The 15,919-nt window shown below is 43.9% G+C and overlaps 1 protein-coding gene across 1 annotated transcript in view; it reads left to right on the top strand.

Moving 5' to 3' along the window:
• The window catches only part of DNAH9 (dynein axonemal heavy chain 9), a 266,848-nt gene that overhangs the window by 118,892 nt on the left and 132,037 nt on the right, over positions 1–15,919 (top strand). The window contains 4 exon segments of the mRNA XM_032498821.1: positions 6,549–6,759; positions 11,110–11,237; positions 12,441–12,549; positions 13,267–13,414. Of these exon segments, the coding sequence (XP_032354712.1) occupies positions 6,549–6,759; positions 11,110–11,237; positions 12,441–12,549; positions 13,267–13,414 (596 nt within the window).

The raw sequence follows: 15,919 nt of genomic DNA on the forward strand, positions 1-15,919 counted from the left end.
ACTTCCCTGCAAGTGTATCTAGTTTGTGGCAATAGGAACCGTGGTGGTTCTGGTTTTCTGGGGAGGCTCAGGGTAAGTGAAGTAACTTCCTCGTGTGTTAAGACAGTGGATTAATGAAGAAGGCTCTACATACATCAGCTCTTCAGTTGTGATTAAAATGGTCTTCATTAGAAATTAACATACCCATGATCTTCCTCTTGGAAGAAGCATAAGCCCTCCGCAGGTTTAAGGCTTCACGGGATAGATGCACAGGAGGCGGACAGCAAGCTCGCCGGCGACTCAGCTGCGCTAGCATCTGTGCTGGGGTCAGGGCGCATCGTTGAGTTTTTAGGGTCTGGGTACAACGTTCCGTAACCTTTGAGCAGTCTGCACCAATCTTGTTTTTCCATAAGTCTTATTTTTACTGAGCAGCTTTGCAGAGGGTAACGTTTTTAGGGTGCACATACATTGTCACAGTAGAAGGGCCTGCACACAAATAACTCGACCTTGTAACAGGATGTGGCAGGTGCCACAAAAGAGGGTCCTGGGGCCCAGGGACATGGACAAAATTTTTTTTCCTGTGCAGAAGTATCCTTAGGAATCCCATGAACCTCACCTTAAGGTTCACAAGCAGTTTTGTTTTCTGTATCACATCTGATCCCCACCCTCCCTGAGGCTGAGGCCGATGAGGCACTTTACAGATGGGGGCACTGGGCCGCCTGCCGGTACTTCTCCAGGATACAACACTCAGCTGCTTCACAGGAGAGAACGTGCTCCTCCCTGAGGAACGACAGGCGATGGGGTGGGGAGGGCTGGTTCCTTCTACTCCATTCCAGGAGGTGCTTCTAGCATGTGGTACGTGCATTGGTTGAGATTAAGGCCTGGTTCCATATAAGCAGAATTGCACGTTGGTGTCTGCTTTCCCTTTGAGTCCATTTTATGGAAGAGAGCAAAGCATCAGCTGGTCCCTTGCAGCTGTGATTGGCTTTGCCCATGGGCCCATCCCCACCCCAGCCTCTTTCCCCTCTCGAGTCAGGGGGTAGATTCTTTAGAGGCAGCGATAGGCAGGAGGGCCTCGAGGTAGAGGGAAGGGAGTCAGCTAGGGGTAGATGGGGACACATACAGAGATTGTCCAAACCACAGCAAGAAGTCCAGTGTCGCTAGAGAAAAAGGTGCTGGGGTCAGGGAGGAGGAGGGCAGTAGGACTCAAATGATAATTCAGAACCAGAATATAGAGGGCTTCAGATGCCAGACTGAGGGGCTTCCTCTTAAAGGGTCTGATCCTGCCAGGCACCCTCACTCCAGAGGTGAGTTAGGTCCGATGAGGCCCCGATGATGCAGTGCACTGGGGCTGATGTCTTAGAATTAGGACAGTCCACGTCTTCCAGACTCCCTGGGAGTCTGCTGAGGCAGTATGCCCCTCCTTCCCCATTTTCTGAATTTTTCTTCCCACTCAGAAACTCACCCTTTCTCTCTGTTTACTTGTCAGTTGGCCCACGTTCTCTTTTCTTCTTTATCTTCCCTTGTTCCCATGGCCACTTTGTGCTCCTCTGATGAGACGGAAGCTCTCTGTTAAAGCTCCTGGAACAGACGATGCTTCCTTCCCACTTCCGTCTGCACTGTCCGCTTGAACTTCTGAAAGTCTGCTCATCCAAATCCTAGGGAGGCTCTGCTTTAAGAAAGTATCCTGCGATAATACAAACTCTTTTTCAAGAAAAAGGAATAAGCCCATAGAGGTGTGAAAACTGGGAAGGGGCTATCACAGCACACTTCTGGAAAGATGGAAAGAGGATGGGGGTGGCTGACAGATCAAGCAGAGCAGAGGGCTGCAGGCCTCCATTGGCTTAGAAAGGGCTTTAGGGCCAAAGGAGCCGAGAGTGCCAAGGAGAGCCCCGGAGAAGCTCCGGGCTTGGAGTTGGTAGTGAAGTGGGGCAGGGAGGAGAACGAGAACTGAAAACAGCCAGAAGGGGAAACAGCACGTCTGTTTACCTTGTAATGTTGCCAGTTGGCTCCCCACACTCTTCGCCCAGCTCCCCCCTTCTCGTCCCAGATTCCCAAGAACGCAGGCCGTGCACGGCCAGGCATTTAACCTGCAGCCAAAGAGAAAACTCCAAGGGAGTTTGATCAGCTCTTTGGGAGAAAACTGTGACTGCTCTAGGGGTTTAGAGTCCATCCATTCTATTTGGGTCCCTTGGCCTGAAGGCCAGCACCTGGTCACTCACCCACAATGAAGGGCAAAACAAAGGCCCAGATCTGACCACGTGTACAGAGCTCCCTCTAAGTCCTCCTTCCCTGGAAAGAGACCTGCATATTCAGCCGCAGACAGCACCCATCCCAGCCTCCTAGGAAACACAATGCAGCTCTTCATTTAAACTCAAGGCTCACCAGATACTGGAGGAAACCAACAATACAAGCGATTAAGACAGACCTACCGACACCCACACACAAATGCGCGTATACACGCAGCAGCTGTCTCCAGTGGAAATAAGGACAAGAACATTTTGAAAGTCTTAATTAATATTCTTAAAGAAAATAAAATGAGATCCTAAAATAAGAATGAGATGCTATTTTAAAAAATTAAAAGGACTACTGGAGAATTGTAAAGAGCTCTTTGAAATGTGAGATTGTATCATTGATAACACACAAAATTCAATGAGAGGACTGGAAGGAAAAGTCAAGGAAATTGCTTAAGATGAAACTATATGTATGTGTGTATATAAAATACATATATATGTATATATTTTATTTTTTTTATACATGGAGGGTTGATCTAGGTTGAGCAGCGTGTTACCAATGGGAATTAAAGAAAGAACTTGCAGAAACAGAACTGGAGACAGCTGTGTCCAGATTGGATGGGCTCAGTCAGCGCTGAACAGAGTGGATTTAAGTGGACTTATACAAAGATTTCAGAAGTCAAGGGCCAAGAGAAAAAAAAAATCTGAGTTTCCTCGTTGGGTGACAGGTTGAGGAGGTAGTACAGTTGACCCAGGGAAGGAACGAAATTCAGGATGACAGCAAGCCTCTCGTCAGTGATAACAGATGCAAGAGGTCAAGGAAACCATTCCTTCAAAGTCCTGAGGGAAGATGATCTCAAAACTAGTTCTGTACCAAATTACCATTCAAGATATTTTCAAAGAGTTACAAATTTTACTTCTTATGCACCCTATTTGAATAAGTTACTTAAGGACATACTACAGCAAAGCAGGGATGAAAAACAAGAAAAATGTCCTGGGATTGAAAAATTCAAGAGTCAAAAAAAAGAAGTCCTGGAATTTAAGCTGTCAGCAGACCTGGAAAGCAGTCAGTCCAAATCAAGGCAGGAAGTCCATGGTCTCTAAGAAAAAAGACCTCAAAAATAGACATATTCAAAGGAAGAATAGATAAATAAGATGAAATTTCTTATGTGTTTTATTGAACTTCTCAGTTATGGGAACTAAGGCATATGTCTTTTTTCTTTTAACAAAGAAAAAAGAAAGCAATTAAAAACACCAAGAGAAAAAAGTCATGGTCCAAATTTTTTCTAAATAGTAAATGTGACCCTGATATTGATCAATATATGGATTATAAGGAGAGAGTATCTATTTGACCTTGGAATGATGCTTAGAACACCCTCTGCCAGTTCATGACACAAGCCCACAGAGAGCATGATGGATTCCAGGCAACTGCTTTCTTCTGTAGTGAAAAATATCTACAATCAAAAAAAAAAAACAAAACAAAACATGTAAGCCACTATTGGTCTTCAACTCGTAGAATCATGGAAAATATAGAAGGTCTAAATATAAGTACAGAACAGAATGTAAATATTAACAAACATGGCAATGTAAAAGTGTAATGCGTCTTGCAGAAGATGGGAGGAGGAAAAGAGAAGAAAAGGTAAAAGGAACTGTCAAAAATTAATGGATTCATAACAGTCAGAGTAGAAACAACCCACTCATCCGTTGATAAATGGATAAACAAAATGTGGTATACCTATGCAATGGAATTTTATTCAGATGTAAAGAAGAATGAAGTCCTGGTACACGCTAAGCCTTGAAAGCATTGTAAATAAAAGAGGTCCTTCACAAAATACCACATATTCTTTGACTCTGTTCTTCTGAAATGCCTAGAATAGTCAAATTTATAGAGGCAGAATGTATATCAGGGGTTGCATTGGACTGAGGGAAAGGTGGGGGTGGGGACGGGCTACTAATGGGTACGGCTTTTCCTTTTGGGGTGATGAAAATGTTCCAAAATTGGATAGTGGTGATGGCTGTGCAATCCTGTGAATATGCTAAAAGCGACTGGAAAAGGTGAATTTTATGGTATGTGCATTATATCCCAATACAACAGCTGTTGAAGTGAATAAAAAGAAGTTGATGGAACTAGAAAGCAATTTTAAGTCTTTCTAGTATCAGGGAATCAGTCACTAGTTGTTCATGAAAAAAAAAATCTAGGAATATAATACAATGTCCATTCAATAGCCAGAGTACCATCCTTCGCCACCACCTCTCCTAGGCCCCTCCCTTCCTCTACCTCCTCCTCCTTCCTCATTTCTTTGTTAATGCAGTGCCCTCGGGCCAGTTTCATGCTTGAAATCTTCCAAATGCTTTCTGTCGTACTTAGAATAAAGTTTCCAGAATCCGTTTCTGCGTATCTGCGGCCTGCTTACCTCTCTTACCCTGCTCCCCACTCCCTCTTCCTTTTCTGCTCTTTGAGCCCTCCAAGCTTGCTGCTGAGCTTAGGGCTTCTGCACTCACTGTCACTCCACCAGCAACACTCAACCACCGCTCTTCACATTCCTGGGTCTTTTCCATTCGTGTATTAGCTTAGCTGCTCAGCTCCTCAGAGACCCTTCCCAACCACTTTCCTCATTTTTATCTGGCTCCTGCAGTAAGTCCCTGCAAGTTGAAAACAAAAGCCAGGACAGAGAATCCCTTTTGGGTGATTGGGTTCTGAATCAGAGGAACAGCAACAGCTTGGGATAGGGAAGAGAAAAATATCAGTGCTGTGGAAAACAAAGCTCAGTATCTCAATAAATGATCCTTCCACAGTGGAAGCCAATCATCTTGCTCCCCAAACAGCCGTTTCTCTGCTACCTTTATATTGAGCTTAGCGGTACCACTCTCCTCCTATGCCCTGGCTACACAATTCTAGAATTCTTTTTAACACTCAGTTCACATACGTTTTTAAAAATAAAGGAATCATTTTTAATGCTTTTTTAAAATGTAGAATAAATAAAATGTATGGGGAAAAACTTTCTATTGTCCCACTGCCCTGCCAGCATTTCAGTACATTTCTTCTTCTTCAGATCGCTTTCCTTAGCTATTAAGGGTCTTATAGTATAAAATTTGAAGAAACTTGACCTACGGTGAAGTTCAAATGTTTTAGCTCATGACATACAAGACTTTTCCTAATCCAGCCTTTCCTGCCATCCTTTATATTTTCAGCAAATATTTCTTCAGCCCTTGATTTGTATCAGATTCTCTGCTAGACACTAGAAACAGAGAAATAAAAACCCAGTTCTGCCTGCCTTCAAGGGGCTGATCATCTAATAGGCAGACAGAAAAGTAACCATTGCAACACTGATATGTGCTAGGAGGTAGGATGTCGATACGGGACACCTACCCCGCACTAAGGATGTCTGGGAGCCGGCCGAAAGAAGGCAGGAGGAAGGACGCCTTCTGAACAGAAGGCGCAGCATGCTGAAAGGCACAGACCTGGGGAAGAGCGTCACAGTGGAGCGCCAAGCAGTTGTCTGACATGTGCGCGTTGTGGGGGTGGAGCGAGGAAACTGGAAGCTGGTTTGGGCCAGACTGAAAAGGGCCCTTGTAAGCCATGTGAGGACGGGGGATTTCATCACCAAAACCATGGAGAACCGCTGAAGGGACAGAGCGATGGCAGTGACATGATCAGATTTCCATTCCAGTAAGTGTACAGTGGTGTGGAAGGAGAGCCTGGAGGCAGACTAGCACAAGAGGATGACACCTTCATTGTGACCATTGTCCCCGAGGAACTCCTCGACTCCAGCCTCATCAAACCATCTGACCAACCATGTCGTGCTCTGCCACACCACAAGCCTTTGTGCTGTTACCTCTGCCTGGAACATCCTTTCTGTTCATCTTCTTGGCAAACTCTTACTTATCCCTGAGGCCTTTGTAAAGCCTCTGTAAAGCCTTTCTTGTTCCCTTTATCTGTACAAATTGTTTCTTCCTATCTGTTCCCATGGCCCTTAGTAAGTACTATTAAGCTATAGCCATTATCACCTTATGTGATACTGATTTGTCATCGTGACTCGCTTCTCCATCAGACTGAGATCACGGAGGGCCGGAGAGTCATCTCTGAATCTCCCTCTCCAGGCACACTCTTCCAGCACTTAGTTGGTGACTAATAATTAAAGGACTGACTGACAAATAAGAGTAAGTGAAACAAGCTGCCCCTCCATTGAGGACCCCATTGCATCTTGGGGGGAATAACCCTTCCTGTGTAGATCTCAGGACTCACTTCAGACCCTAGACTGGCTCACAAAAGAGTGGATGAGATGTGGGTGAGTGACAAGCCAGACCCTCTGGCTGAAGTTCGAGTCTCCCCAGGTGGTGCAGCTGGAGGAGCTCCTGGCCGTGCGGCACTCCGTGTTCGTGGTGGGCAGCGCGGGAACTGGCAAGTCACAGGTACTGAGGTCCTTGCACAAGACGTACCAGATCATGAAACGCCGCCCCGTCTGGACAGACCTCAACCCCAAAGCGGTCACCAACGATGAACTCTTTGGCATCATCAGTCCGGCCACACGAGAATGGAAGGATGGTAAGAGCGGAGTACCCCTGGGAGAAAGCCCCTCGGTATTCTCAGAGCCCCTTGAGCAGACGTGAAAGCAGGGGGTTGGATGCAAAGGAGGGAGCACGGGGCTGATCTGTTTGGGTGGGAGAAGGAGGTGAAAGGAATCAAAGAAAGGAAACAAATTTTGTTTTGGAGGGGGCCCTCAGCCCTTGGGAGAGCCTCTTTCCTTGGGGACTCTTCAGCTGCCTCTCGAGAGAGGGCACCTTACAGAGGGTAAAGCAGCACAGGCACTCTCAGCTGTAGTTTCACGATGCTGGGGCACAAGTCGTGGAGTCCCTAACGCTGCCTGGCACAGGCTGGGGTAGGAACGCCCACGGCTTCTTCCCAAAGGAGCCGTGCAGTCAGGCATCCCACAGAGGGCACCTCTCCTGTCGGCACTGCTGCAGGAGAAGTGGGCAAGCTGCTCCAGCAGCCAGGCCTGGGTGAAGACGCCACTCATCGTCATTTGTCTCAGGAGCATCCTAGAACCGTGGTCCCTTCTACAGCGATTCACATGGTCCCAACCCCATGTTCACCCAGTGCTGACCTCAGCATCACCTTTGAGGAATTAAAATCACTGGTAGATGTTGGAAAGGCTCTCCTGTCAACTGGAAGAGAGCAGAGAAAAAAATGGAGAAAACCCTGTGAGCTGATAGGACCTCTCTCTGAAACCAGTGTGGCTTCTGGAAGGATGAAATCTCAGCTCCCTCCTAAATGCCCGACTACACCAGGGTCAGACTGCCTGGAGTCCTCTAATTTAGGGCCTCCCATCCGAGGCCTAGAACAATGGGATTCAGTGAGCAGCCTTTCTAATTTTTATTTCACAGTTTATGAGGCTTAGCATCTTCTCCTTCTTATAAGTCTTAGTCATTGGCTCTTTCATAATTTTATTCTTCCTTACTATGTTCTTGTCAGTTTGTAAGAATTTTTTACACATCAAAGACATTAACCGTGTATCTGTTACACGTACCAGTAATGGTTTTTCACTGTCTACCACTTGTGTACAGACACTTCATGGTAAATTTACCATGCATACTGTTTAAAAAGGAAATTACGTCTGTCTAGTCTTTTTAGCATCTGGGATCCCTGTGTAGTTTATAACTCATTCTAATTTTAAGCTATAGATGTAGTGTCATAAATTTGGTCCTAAAGATTCTTTTTATGTTAACGTTTTTTATCCATCTGGAATTTATTTTGGGGCTTAGTGTGAGGTAAAGTAGAGAATCAACTTTATTTCCTTCCAGATGGATAATTGGATGTGACAGCACCATTTATTAAGTAAACCATCCTTTCCCTGCGAACTTAAATTCCGACTTGTTATACATGCAGTGGTCCCTTGGTATCCAGTGGGGATTGGTTCCAGGAACTCCTGTGGATACCAAAATCCACGGATGCTCAAAACCTCATATAAACTGCAGTAGTGTCTGCATTATCCTGTGCACATCTTCCCCCAGTATACTTACCTAATACAATGCAAGTGCTGTGTAAATAGTTGGCAGTACGCAGCAAGTTCAAATTTTGTTTTTTGGAAGTTTCTAGAATTCTTTTTTTCCAAATATTTTTTGATCCATGATTGGCTGAATCCACGGATGCAGAACCTGCAGATATAGAGGGCCAACTGCACTGAAATCTGATTCTGGGTTTTCTGTTCTCTTCTATTCCACTCACCTATTTATCTGATCCTATACTGATGTCATTCTATCTGGGTTATAATCATTTTATAATATTTTCATGTCTGATGAGGTAAATCCCTCCTCAATATTTTCTGTAATTTCTTGGCTAGCCTCAGGCACTTCCTTATTCTGTGTTAAATTTAAGCTCACATAATATAATTCAAACTTTAAATGGCATTGGAATTTTAATTGAAGCTTTTTGAATATATACGTTAAATATGGAGAAATTAACAAAGATTTAATTTATAATAATCCTAAATGTGTATTCACTAAACAAGAAAATTTCCAAGTAAATAGAGTATACTTGGGACGGAGTATAAACTTTTAAAACACATTTCGGGGAACTTGATAAAAGTAGAAATATAGTGGGTTATATTAATATATCTTCTCCAAAATAAAATTCAGTGACAGAAAAATAAGTATAAACATATGAGAATTGGGAAATGCATCATCAAACTCTCTGTAGCACACAGTTATAGAACTTTACATCCTAGAAAATATTCCTTTCTTGGTGGGTTCATGGAACATTTCCAAAAATTTAAAGTTTAGTTGGGCACAGAAGAAATTGTAATGAAGTTAAAAGTATCAGTTTCCAGGCCACATTGATAATAATGTGATAGAAGTAGAAACAAATAGCAAGAAAGTGACCAAAAATAATTCTACTATTTGCAATCAAGAAATACCCTGTCCCTGGATTAAAGAGAAAATTAAATTGCAGCCCCTCTTGGAAACAGTATAAGAAGAACACTTTATACAAAAACCTCTGGGACACATGTAAAGCCAATAAGGAAAAAGTCTAAATTCTCCTTATTACAGAAGGTAGGCTAGAAATATAGGAAGTCAGTACCCATCCTAAGAAATTATCCAAAGAGTAATACATTAAGCCTGAAGAAAACTGGGAAGAAACTAAAAAGATAAAAGCTGAAATTAGTCGGAAGAAAACAAATACATATGTGTGTGTGTGTGTGTATATATGATATCCTTCCTATATATATCATAGGAAGGATAAGTAAATATAAATATTTGTTCTTTGTAAAAACCAGTAAGTCCATTGTGAGCATTTAATGGAGAAAAAAAGAGTAAAAGTATAAAAGATTAGGAATCAAAAAGACGATATAACAGTAGATATAGGCAAGATTAAAATAGAAGAGACACAATTAGATGACACATGTTTGAAAAATTAAAAGAAATAGATGATTCCTTAGAAAAATATAATATGAGCAAAATTTACTCAATAAGAAGTAGAAAAGGAATAAAGAAAAGGAAAATTTTGAAATAGTGGAACAAAAAAAGATAATTCTGAAATCATAAAAAGGACATATTTCAGTTCATTTTATGAAGCCAAATAATCTTGATATCAACCTTTGTGCAGAACCAAAAACAATAGCTCAATTTCACTTATTATTATAGATTCAGAAATTCTGAATTCATATCAGTAAATAAAATCCAGTATTACCTCACTCAAAAGAATAGTAAATTCTGACCAAGTAACATCTCTTCTAAGAACATACGGATAGATGGATTACTTTTAAAAATAGTAACAGAAAGCATTGACAAATTAAAGGATAAAATAATTTGGTCAATAAATAGATGTTAAAGACTCAGTAGCTGTTCCTGATTTTTCGAATTCTAAGTAAAATAGGAATAAATGGAAATCCCTTAAATATAATAAATACTCTTTACCTAAAGCCAAAAGGAAAAAGAGAGCATTCTGAATAATGAGAAAGTAAAGTCGTTTCCATTAAAATCAGGAATAAGCCAAAGAGATCTGTTACCAACGTTATTATTCAGCTTTGCTTGGTGGGATTCTGGAGAATGCAGTAAGACAAGAAAATGGAATACATCATATAAATTGGATGAAAGGAGAAAATTATTATTTTGCTTATTATACAACTTTATACCTAGAAAACTCAAGAAACACTATTGAAAAATCACTAGGTTAAATTAACTACTGTGTTAAAGGTAACTAAGTATAAAATAAAATACACAAAATTTGAAAGCTTTTGTCTATACTAGCGGTAGCAAACTAAAACTGGAAATACAGGGAAAAAATTCCGTTCACCATAACAATAAAAACTGGAATGTTTAGGGATACATTTAAGCCAGAGAGAAACATTGAAAATGTTGTAAAATTTTATTAAGGAACATAAAACAATATTTGAATAAATGAAAAGACATACAATATTATTGTTTGGGAAAGCTTAGTATTATAAAAATCAATTCTATCCAAATTAAGATGCAAATTTCATGTGATGCCAACCACAATCACATTGGGCCTTCTCTCAAAGCCTGCGTTTGGCAAGATTTTCCCAGGCTGCAGTTTCAGAGGATAAAAACCTTACCTAAAAAGGTTTTATGTAATTCCATCGTGTCACAGTTGCCGGTTGAAATGATTCACTGGGTCCCTTGTCACTTAAAAAGCTGGTAGTACCATGTTTTCTTCTTGTTTCGTGTTGCTGCTATTCTTATAAAAAGTCAGACCGGAGCACAGAGTGGCGCCTTGGGCAGGGTCAGATTTTTGGCAGAGTAAGATACAGAGCCAGTTCTGACCTGCCTTTCCTATTTCCACCTCCTTCTAAGTGTTGTTGCTTATGCGGAAAGGCTGTGTTCAGAGGAAGAAGATTGATGGCGACCTGGAGAATAAGATATCCGTGGTTCCTTTTAGGCTTGTTCTCTTCCATCATGCGGGAGCTTGCCAACATCACCCACGATGGGCCCAAGTGGATCTTACTGGATGGCGACATTGATCCAATGTGGATTGAGTCTCTGAACACCGTCATGGATGACAACAAGGTACCAAGGGGGCAGAAAGCCCCACTTCATCCCTAACCATCAGTGAAACCAGTCCCCTGGGCTCATTCCACACAAGGGCTGGCCCCGAGCAAGGAATTTCTACTGATATCTTTATCTTTCAATTTTTTCCAGCTTTATTGAGATATAATTGACGTATAACATTGTGTAAGTTTAAGGTGTACAATGTGATGATTTGAAATACTTAATATTGCAAAATAATTACTACAATACGGTCAGTTAACACCTCTGTCACCTGACATGGTGTGTGTGTGTGTGTGTGTGTGTGTGTGTGTGTGTGTGTGTGTGAGATACAGCATTTTCTGTATCCATTCATCCATCAGCAGACACTTAGGTTGCTTCTGCGTCCTGGCTATCGTAAACAGCTCTCGAGTGAGCGTCAGTGCAGCTGTCTCTTCAAGGTCCTGCTGTCCTCACTTTCCAGTATCGTTAATCAACGTCTCAGAACTGACTCATCCCATAGGGCAGCTTTCACTTTCTTCAGTGGCGCTGCCATTGCTCACACGTTCTTAGCATTGTTGTAATTCCCTTCAGAATCTTCTGCACATAGATTAATATTTAAAGCTGAAAAGACTCTTAAATAATTTATTCTAATCTCAAAAAAATTTTTTCCTTTGTTTATAAATAAGGAAACAGGATCAGAAACATTCTGGGCCTGTCCTACATCCTCAGTGGTGACCCATCTTTATCCGTGGAGAGTACATTTTATTTTCCATAAACAGTGAAAACGAACTGAATGCCAGTAAAGTGGCTGTTAAGCTGGGAGCTGTTTCTAAACTTGTTCGGAAAGCACATCTAGGTTAGAGATGTTACAGTGGTTTCAACATTTACAGAACCGTTAGAGTAAGCGGGTGCTCTTCCAGAGGGACTACTTGGAAGGAAACAGTCGTTGTATGGAACCTGAGCTCTTCTCCTTTAATCACCTTGTTTTTGCAGTATGGTCTAGTGCATTCACATCATTGGCATCAACTTGAACTTTTTAGGTAACTTATTTCCTAATTCAGAACACACACCAGGATGGAGGTAAAGGGGCTACAGGAGAGAGAAGATTGTTGTAGAAAATCTAGAAAATACTCATAATCGCCAAGAGCAGAATAGGCATCGTAATCCCCGCCAGGTGTAATCAGCCAACCCCCCCGGAGCGCCCTAACTGCCTGTTGCCCCGTCCCTCCCCGTCGTCTCCAGGTGCTGACGCTGGCGAGCAACGAGAGGATCCCCCTGAACCCCACAATGAGGCTCCTCTTTGAGATCAGCCACCTGCGCACGGCCACGCCGGCCACGGTCTCCAGAGCAGGTATGGCCCACAGCAGGAAGGAAGTGCAGAGCCGCTCACCGGAGAACGAGCGCCTCTCGTGAGACACACGGCGCTGCTGGCTCTGAAGGAAGCTCCGAACAGGGGTCAGACCTCGTCATCTCAGCTCTGGCCTAATTCTCAGCCCTCTTACCATCCACGAGGGTGGGCCAGTGCTCTACCGTCGGGACCCTGTGATCTTAATTCAGAAATGTTACGCTATCAGGAAGGGGAATGGCCTCGAGCTGGACAAGTGCCCTCTGCACACAAGTGCCTCAAATTAGGCTGCTTCTAGGCTGGTTCTAACCTCCAGGTTAATGCAGGTGACCAGGCATCACGATTTCTCACTACATCCTGGGGGAAGGTAACAACTTTATGTCCTGACTTTTCCAGTTAGGGCCGGGCCATATCCTTTGGGGGGATACCATTCAATCTGCACTGTTTGACATTGTGACAAGTGTTACTTACCACTCACAGCCTTCTTTACTCCTGAGCCTAGATGTGGCCTCAGGATCCTTCTCAACACTGCTTTCCATCAGCTGTTATCAGTCAATCAGAGTTGATCCCAACAACAAAACCCTTTGCCCGCTCAGACCTCGGCCAGTTCTCCTTCAAGCCCAGTCTTCCGTCCATTTTCTAAACAGAGAAAGTAACTCTCCGGGGTGAAGAATATGCTGAGATCTATGGACACATCACTGCACAGTGTTCTCTATGCTCCAGGGATCCTGTACATCAACCCGGCAGACCTAGGGTGGAGCCCTCCAGTGAGCAGCTGGATTGACAGGAGGGAGGTCCAGACAGAGCGAGCCAACCTAACCATTCTGTTTGACAAGTATCTTCCAACCTGTTTAGACACACTCAGAACCAGGTAAGCCAGGCAGTAAGGAAGGCGACAAGTTAAAGCAGCAGTAAAGAGCCTGTTGGCTCACACCTGATGTCCCGCGGATGCGCTGTCCTGTCCCGAAAGTCAGATGATGTCCCTAGAGCGTTCCCCTCCAGGCGTGGCAGATGGCAGAGGGGGACACACCTTGGATTGGCCCTAGGATGCCTGTTGTCAGTTTAGGCAAGAAGCGAGGTGAGTGAAGAGGAGGGAGATTTAAAGTGTGTTTTGTGAGCACCACGTGGGTGTTTCCAGAGGAGGCTGTAGGCTGTAGGCTGTGATATCAGACTACAGTCCTGAGATCCTCCAGTTGGCAGGGCACACAGCTGGCCTCCTACACATGTTACACAGGCCAGATCGACACCTGCCAGTGGCACGTGGGACCCACCTCCTGTTTCCAGCTGTGTGTGTTCACAGCCCCAATAATGGATTGGGTATAATGCATCGTTTGACCAGCCCCACCCCTCTGGACACTGGGAGTTCACTTTTCCTCCTATAGGTTTGTAAAAGTAAAAGCAGCAATCTCTGACCACTTACCACATAAACAAAATATTAATTGCCCTTAATCAAAAGGAACCTGTTATAGCAAGAATATTGTATGTATGTGTCTGCAGAGAGAGATTCCGGCATTTGGAACCTCCTTTTGTTTTGTGTTGTCTTTTTTTGCCATTCGATGCATCATTCTATGAATCAGGTACCCAACCGTTGTTCAGCCCAGCTGCACCATCAGAATCTGGTGCTGTGAAGGCAGCACGACTCAGAGATCCATCGTTCCTGAAAGCTCAGCAAGTCAGGGTCAGGATTATGTTTCCCGGAAATTAAGTCCATCACTCAGAATGGTCCCTGACTCCTTACTCATTGGCCTGTGAGGCACAGGATGGAGAATCTCTCACAAGCCTGGAGCAGAGGTGAAGGAAGAGCTGCCACTGCAGGAGGGTCTGAGGCTCTTTATTTCATGTGCCCTCTCTCACCCTAGCAAAGTCCACCTCTGCTAAGAATGAATTTTATAGAACTAAAAACTGAGTTGCAGGTGGGTAGTCGACCTGTGGTATGTTTTCAGATACTTAATTACACATTTATTAATTTTGATTTTGTAATTTTTATCTTTGGGGTTAATATTATTTTTCCAAACTTCATCATTTTCATAAGCCCTTAAAGAAACTTTAGCCCTTGGGGCCTGTGGGCTCTGTGGCCTTGGGATCTAATGAGATAAAGCAGCCGGGGCAGCAGGGAGAGTCTGGAAGCGGGCAGTTGTGGTTAGGGTCTCAGAAGGGCTGGGGCTGCAAAGCGTTAAAACACCAGGGGAATGGGAAGGCTGTACAGAAACAGCATCCCTGTTCTTTGTGGTTTCCTGTGACACCTGTCCAGTAAATCCTTTGACTAAGAAATGAGGCCATTTGCCATTCTAGGCATTTATAACAGGAGATGCCAAACTTCCATCTGTTTGTGAGAGTGTGTGACTGTGTGTGTGTGTGTGTACACACGCTTGCTTGTGCGCATGCCAGTATGTGAAACAAGCTTTGAAGACTCCAACTGCATCAAGTCCATCCAGAGACAACTCCCACCTCCCCCGCCATCTCCCCCAGTCTCTGTGGCTATAAAGGAAAAACCCAGAGCTGCGGTTTAGGGGGCCCGCTGTGGGTGTCCCTTCATGTAATTCTCAAGGGATTTCCCCAGGGGGCCAACCATCCTGTAGCTGCGGGGCCGAGGACCCCAGTCACTTAGTAACAAGGCATTCGCTGCAAAGTCTCGCTTCTGTTTTATTCATCACCATGTTGTAACACCAGCTTCATGTGGCCCTGTTATGTCAAAGTGACGCCAACACACTAGTTTTTATATTGAACAAGCAGACCTCATAAGGGATGATTATAAACAACATTACTTTGTTTCCCACTGTTCCTTCAGAACCATGTTATGTGGCTGGTTCTCCTTCTGCCCTGGGATGAAGTCTAGGTCAGCATCCGTGACTTTTCCAGTCCTTCTTCAGTCATAAGAAGGCTTCCAATCACTTCTACTCACACAGTCTCACACACATGCACACGTGTACACATGTGAAAAGTTTTAAAAGACACAGTGAAAAATTAAAAAAAAAAACCCCAGACTCTTTGCCTCTGCCCACCCAGCCTTGACCTCTCTCCTCACTCCACGAGTTGCCCCCTCGCCAGCTGTAGCTTCTGACCCCTCGGGGTGGAAGGGGGTTCAGAAGAGACTGAGGGCAGGAAAGGCCTTAATACTGGACCTGGCATGGCCTCATTACTCAACTGTGGCAGATTTGGAAATCTCTCTCTTTGGAAGCTTTTGTGGATCCCTCAGACCCCTCCCATCACTGGAGATCCCCTACATACCTTTCCTTGAAGCAAGGAAATGCCTCTCTGTCCACCAGTCATGTATAGCTGCTCACACGAACCCCTCCAGGACAACCCCTTTGCCAGCATCTAAGACAACCCCACACGCTCATAGCTCACACCGGGACTCCAGGACATACAGGCTGCT

The sequence above is a fragment of the Camelus ferus genome, chromosome 16, assembly GCF_009834535.1.
Source record: "Camelus ferus isolate YT-003-E chromosome 16, BCGSAC_Cfer_1.0, whole genome shotgun sequence".
Taxonomy (NCBI): domain Eukaryota; kingdom Metazoa; phylum Chordata; class Mammalia; order Artiodactyla; family Camelidae; genus Camelus; species Camelus ferus.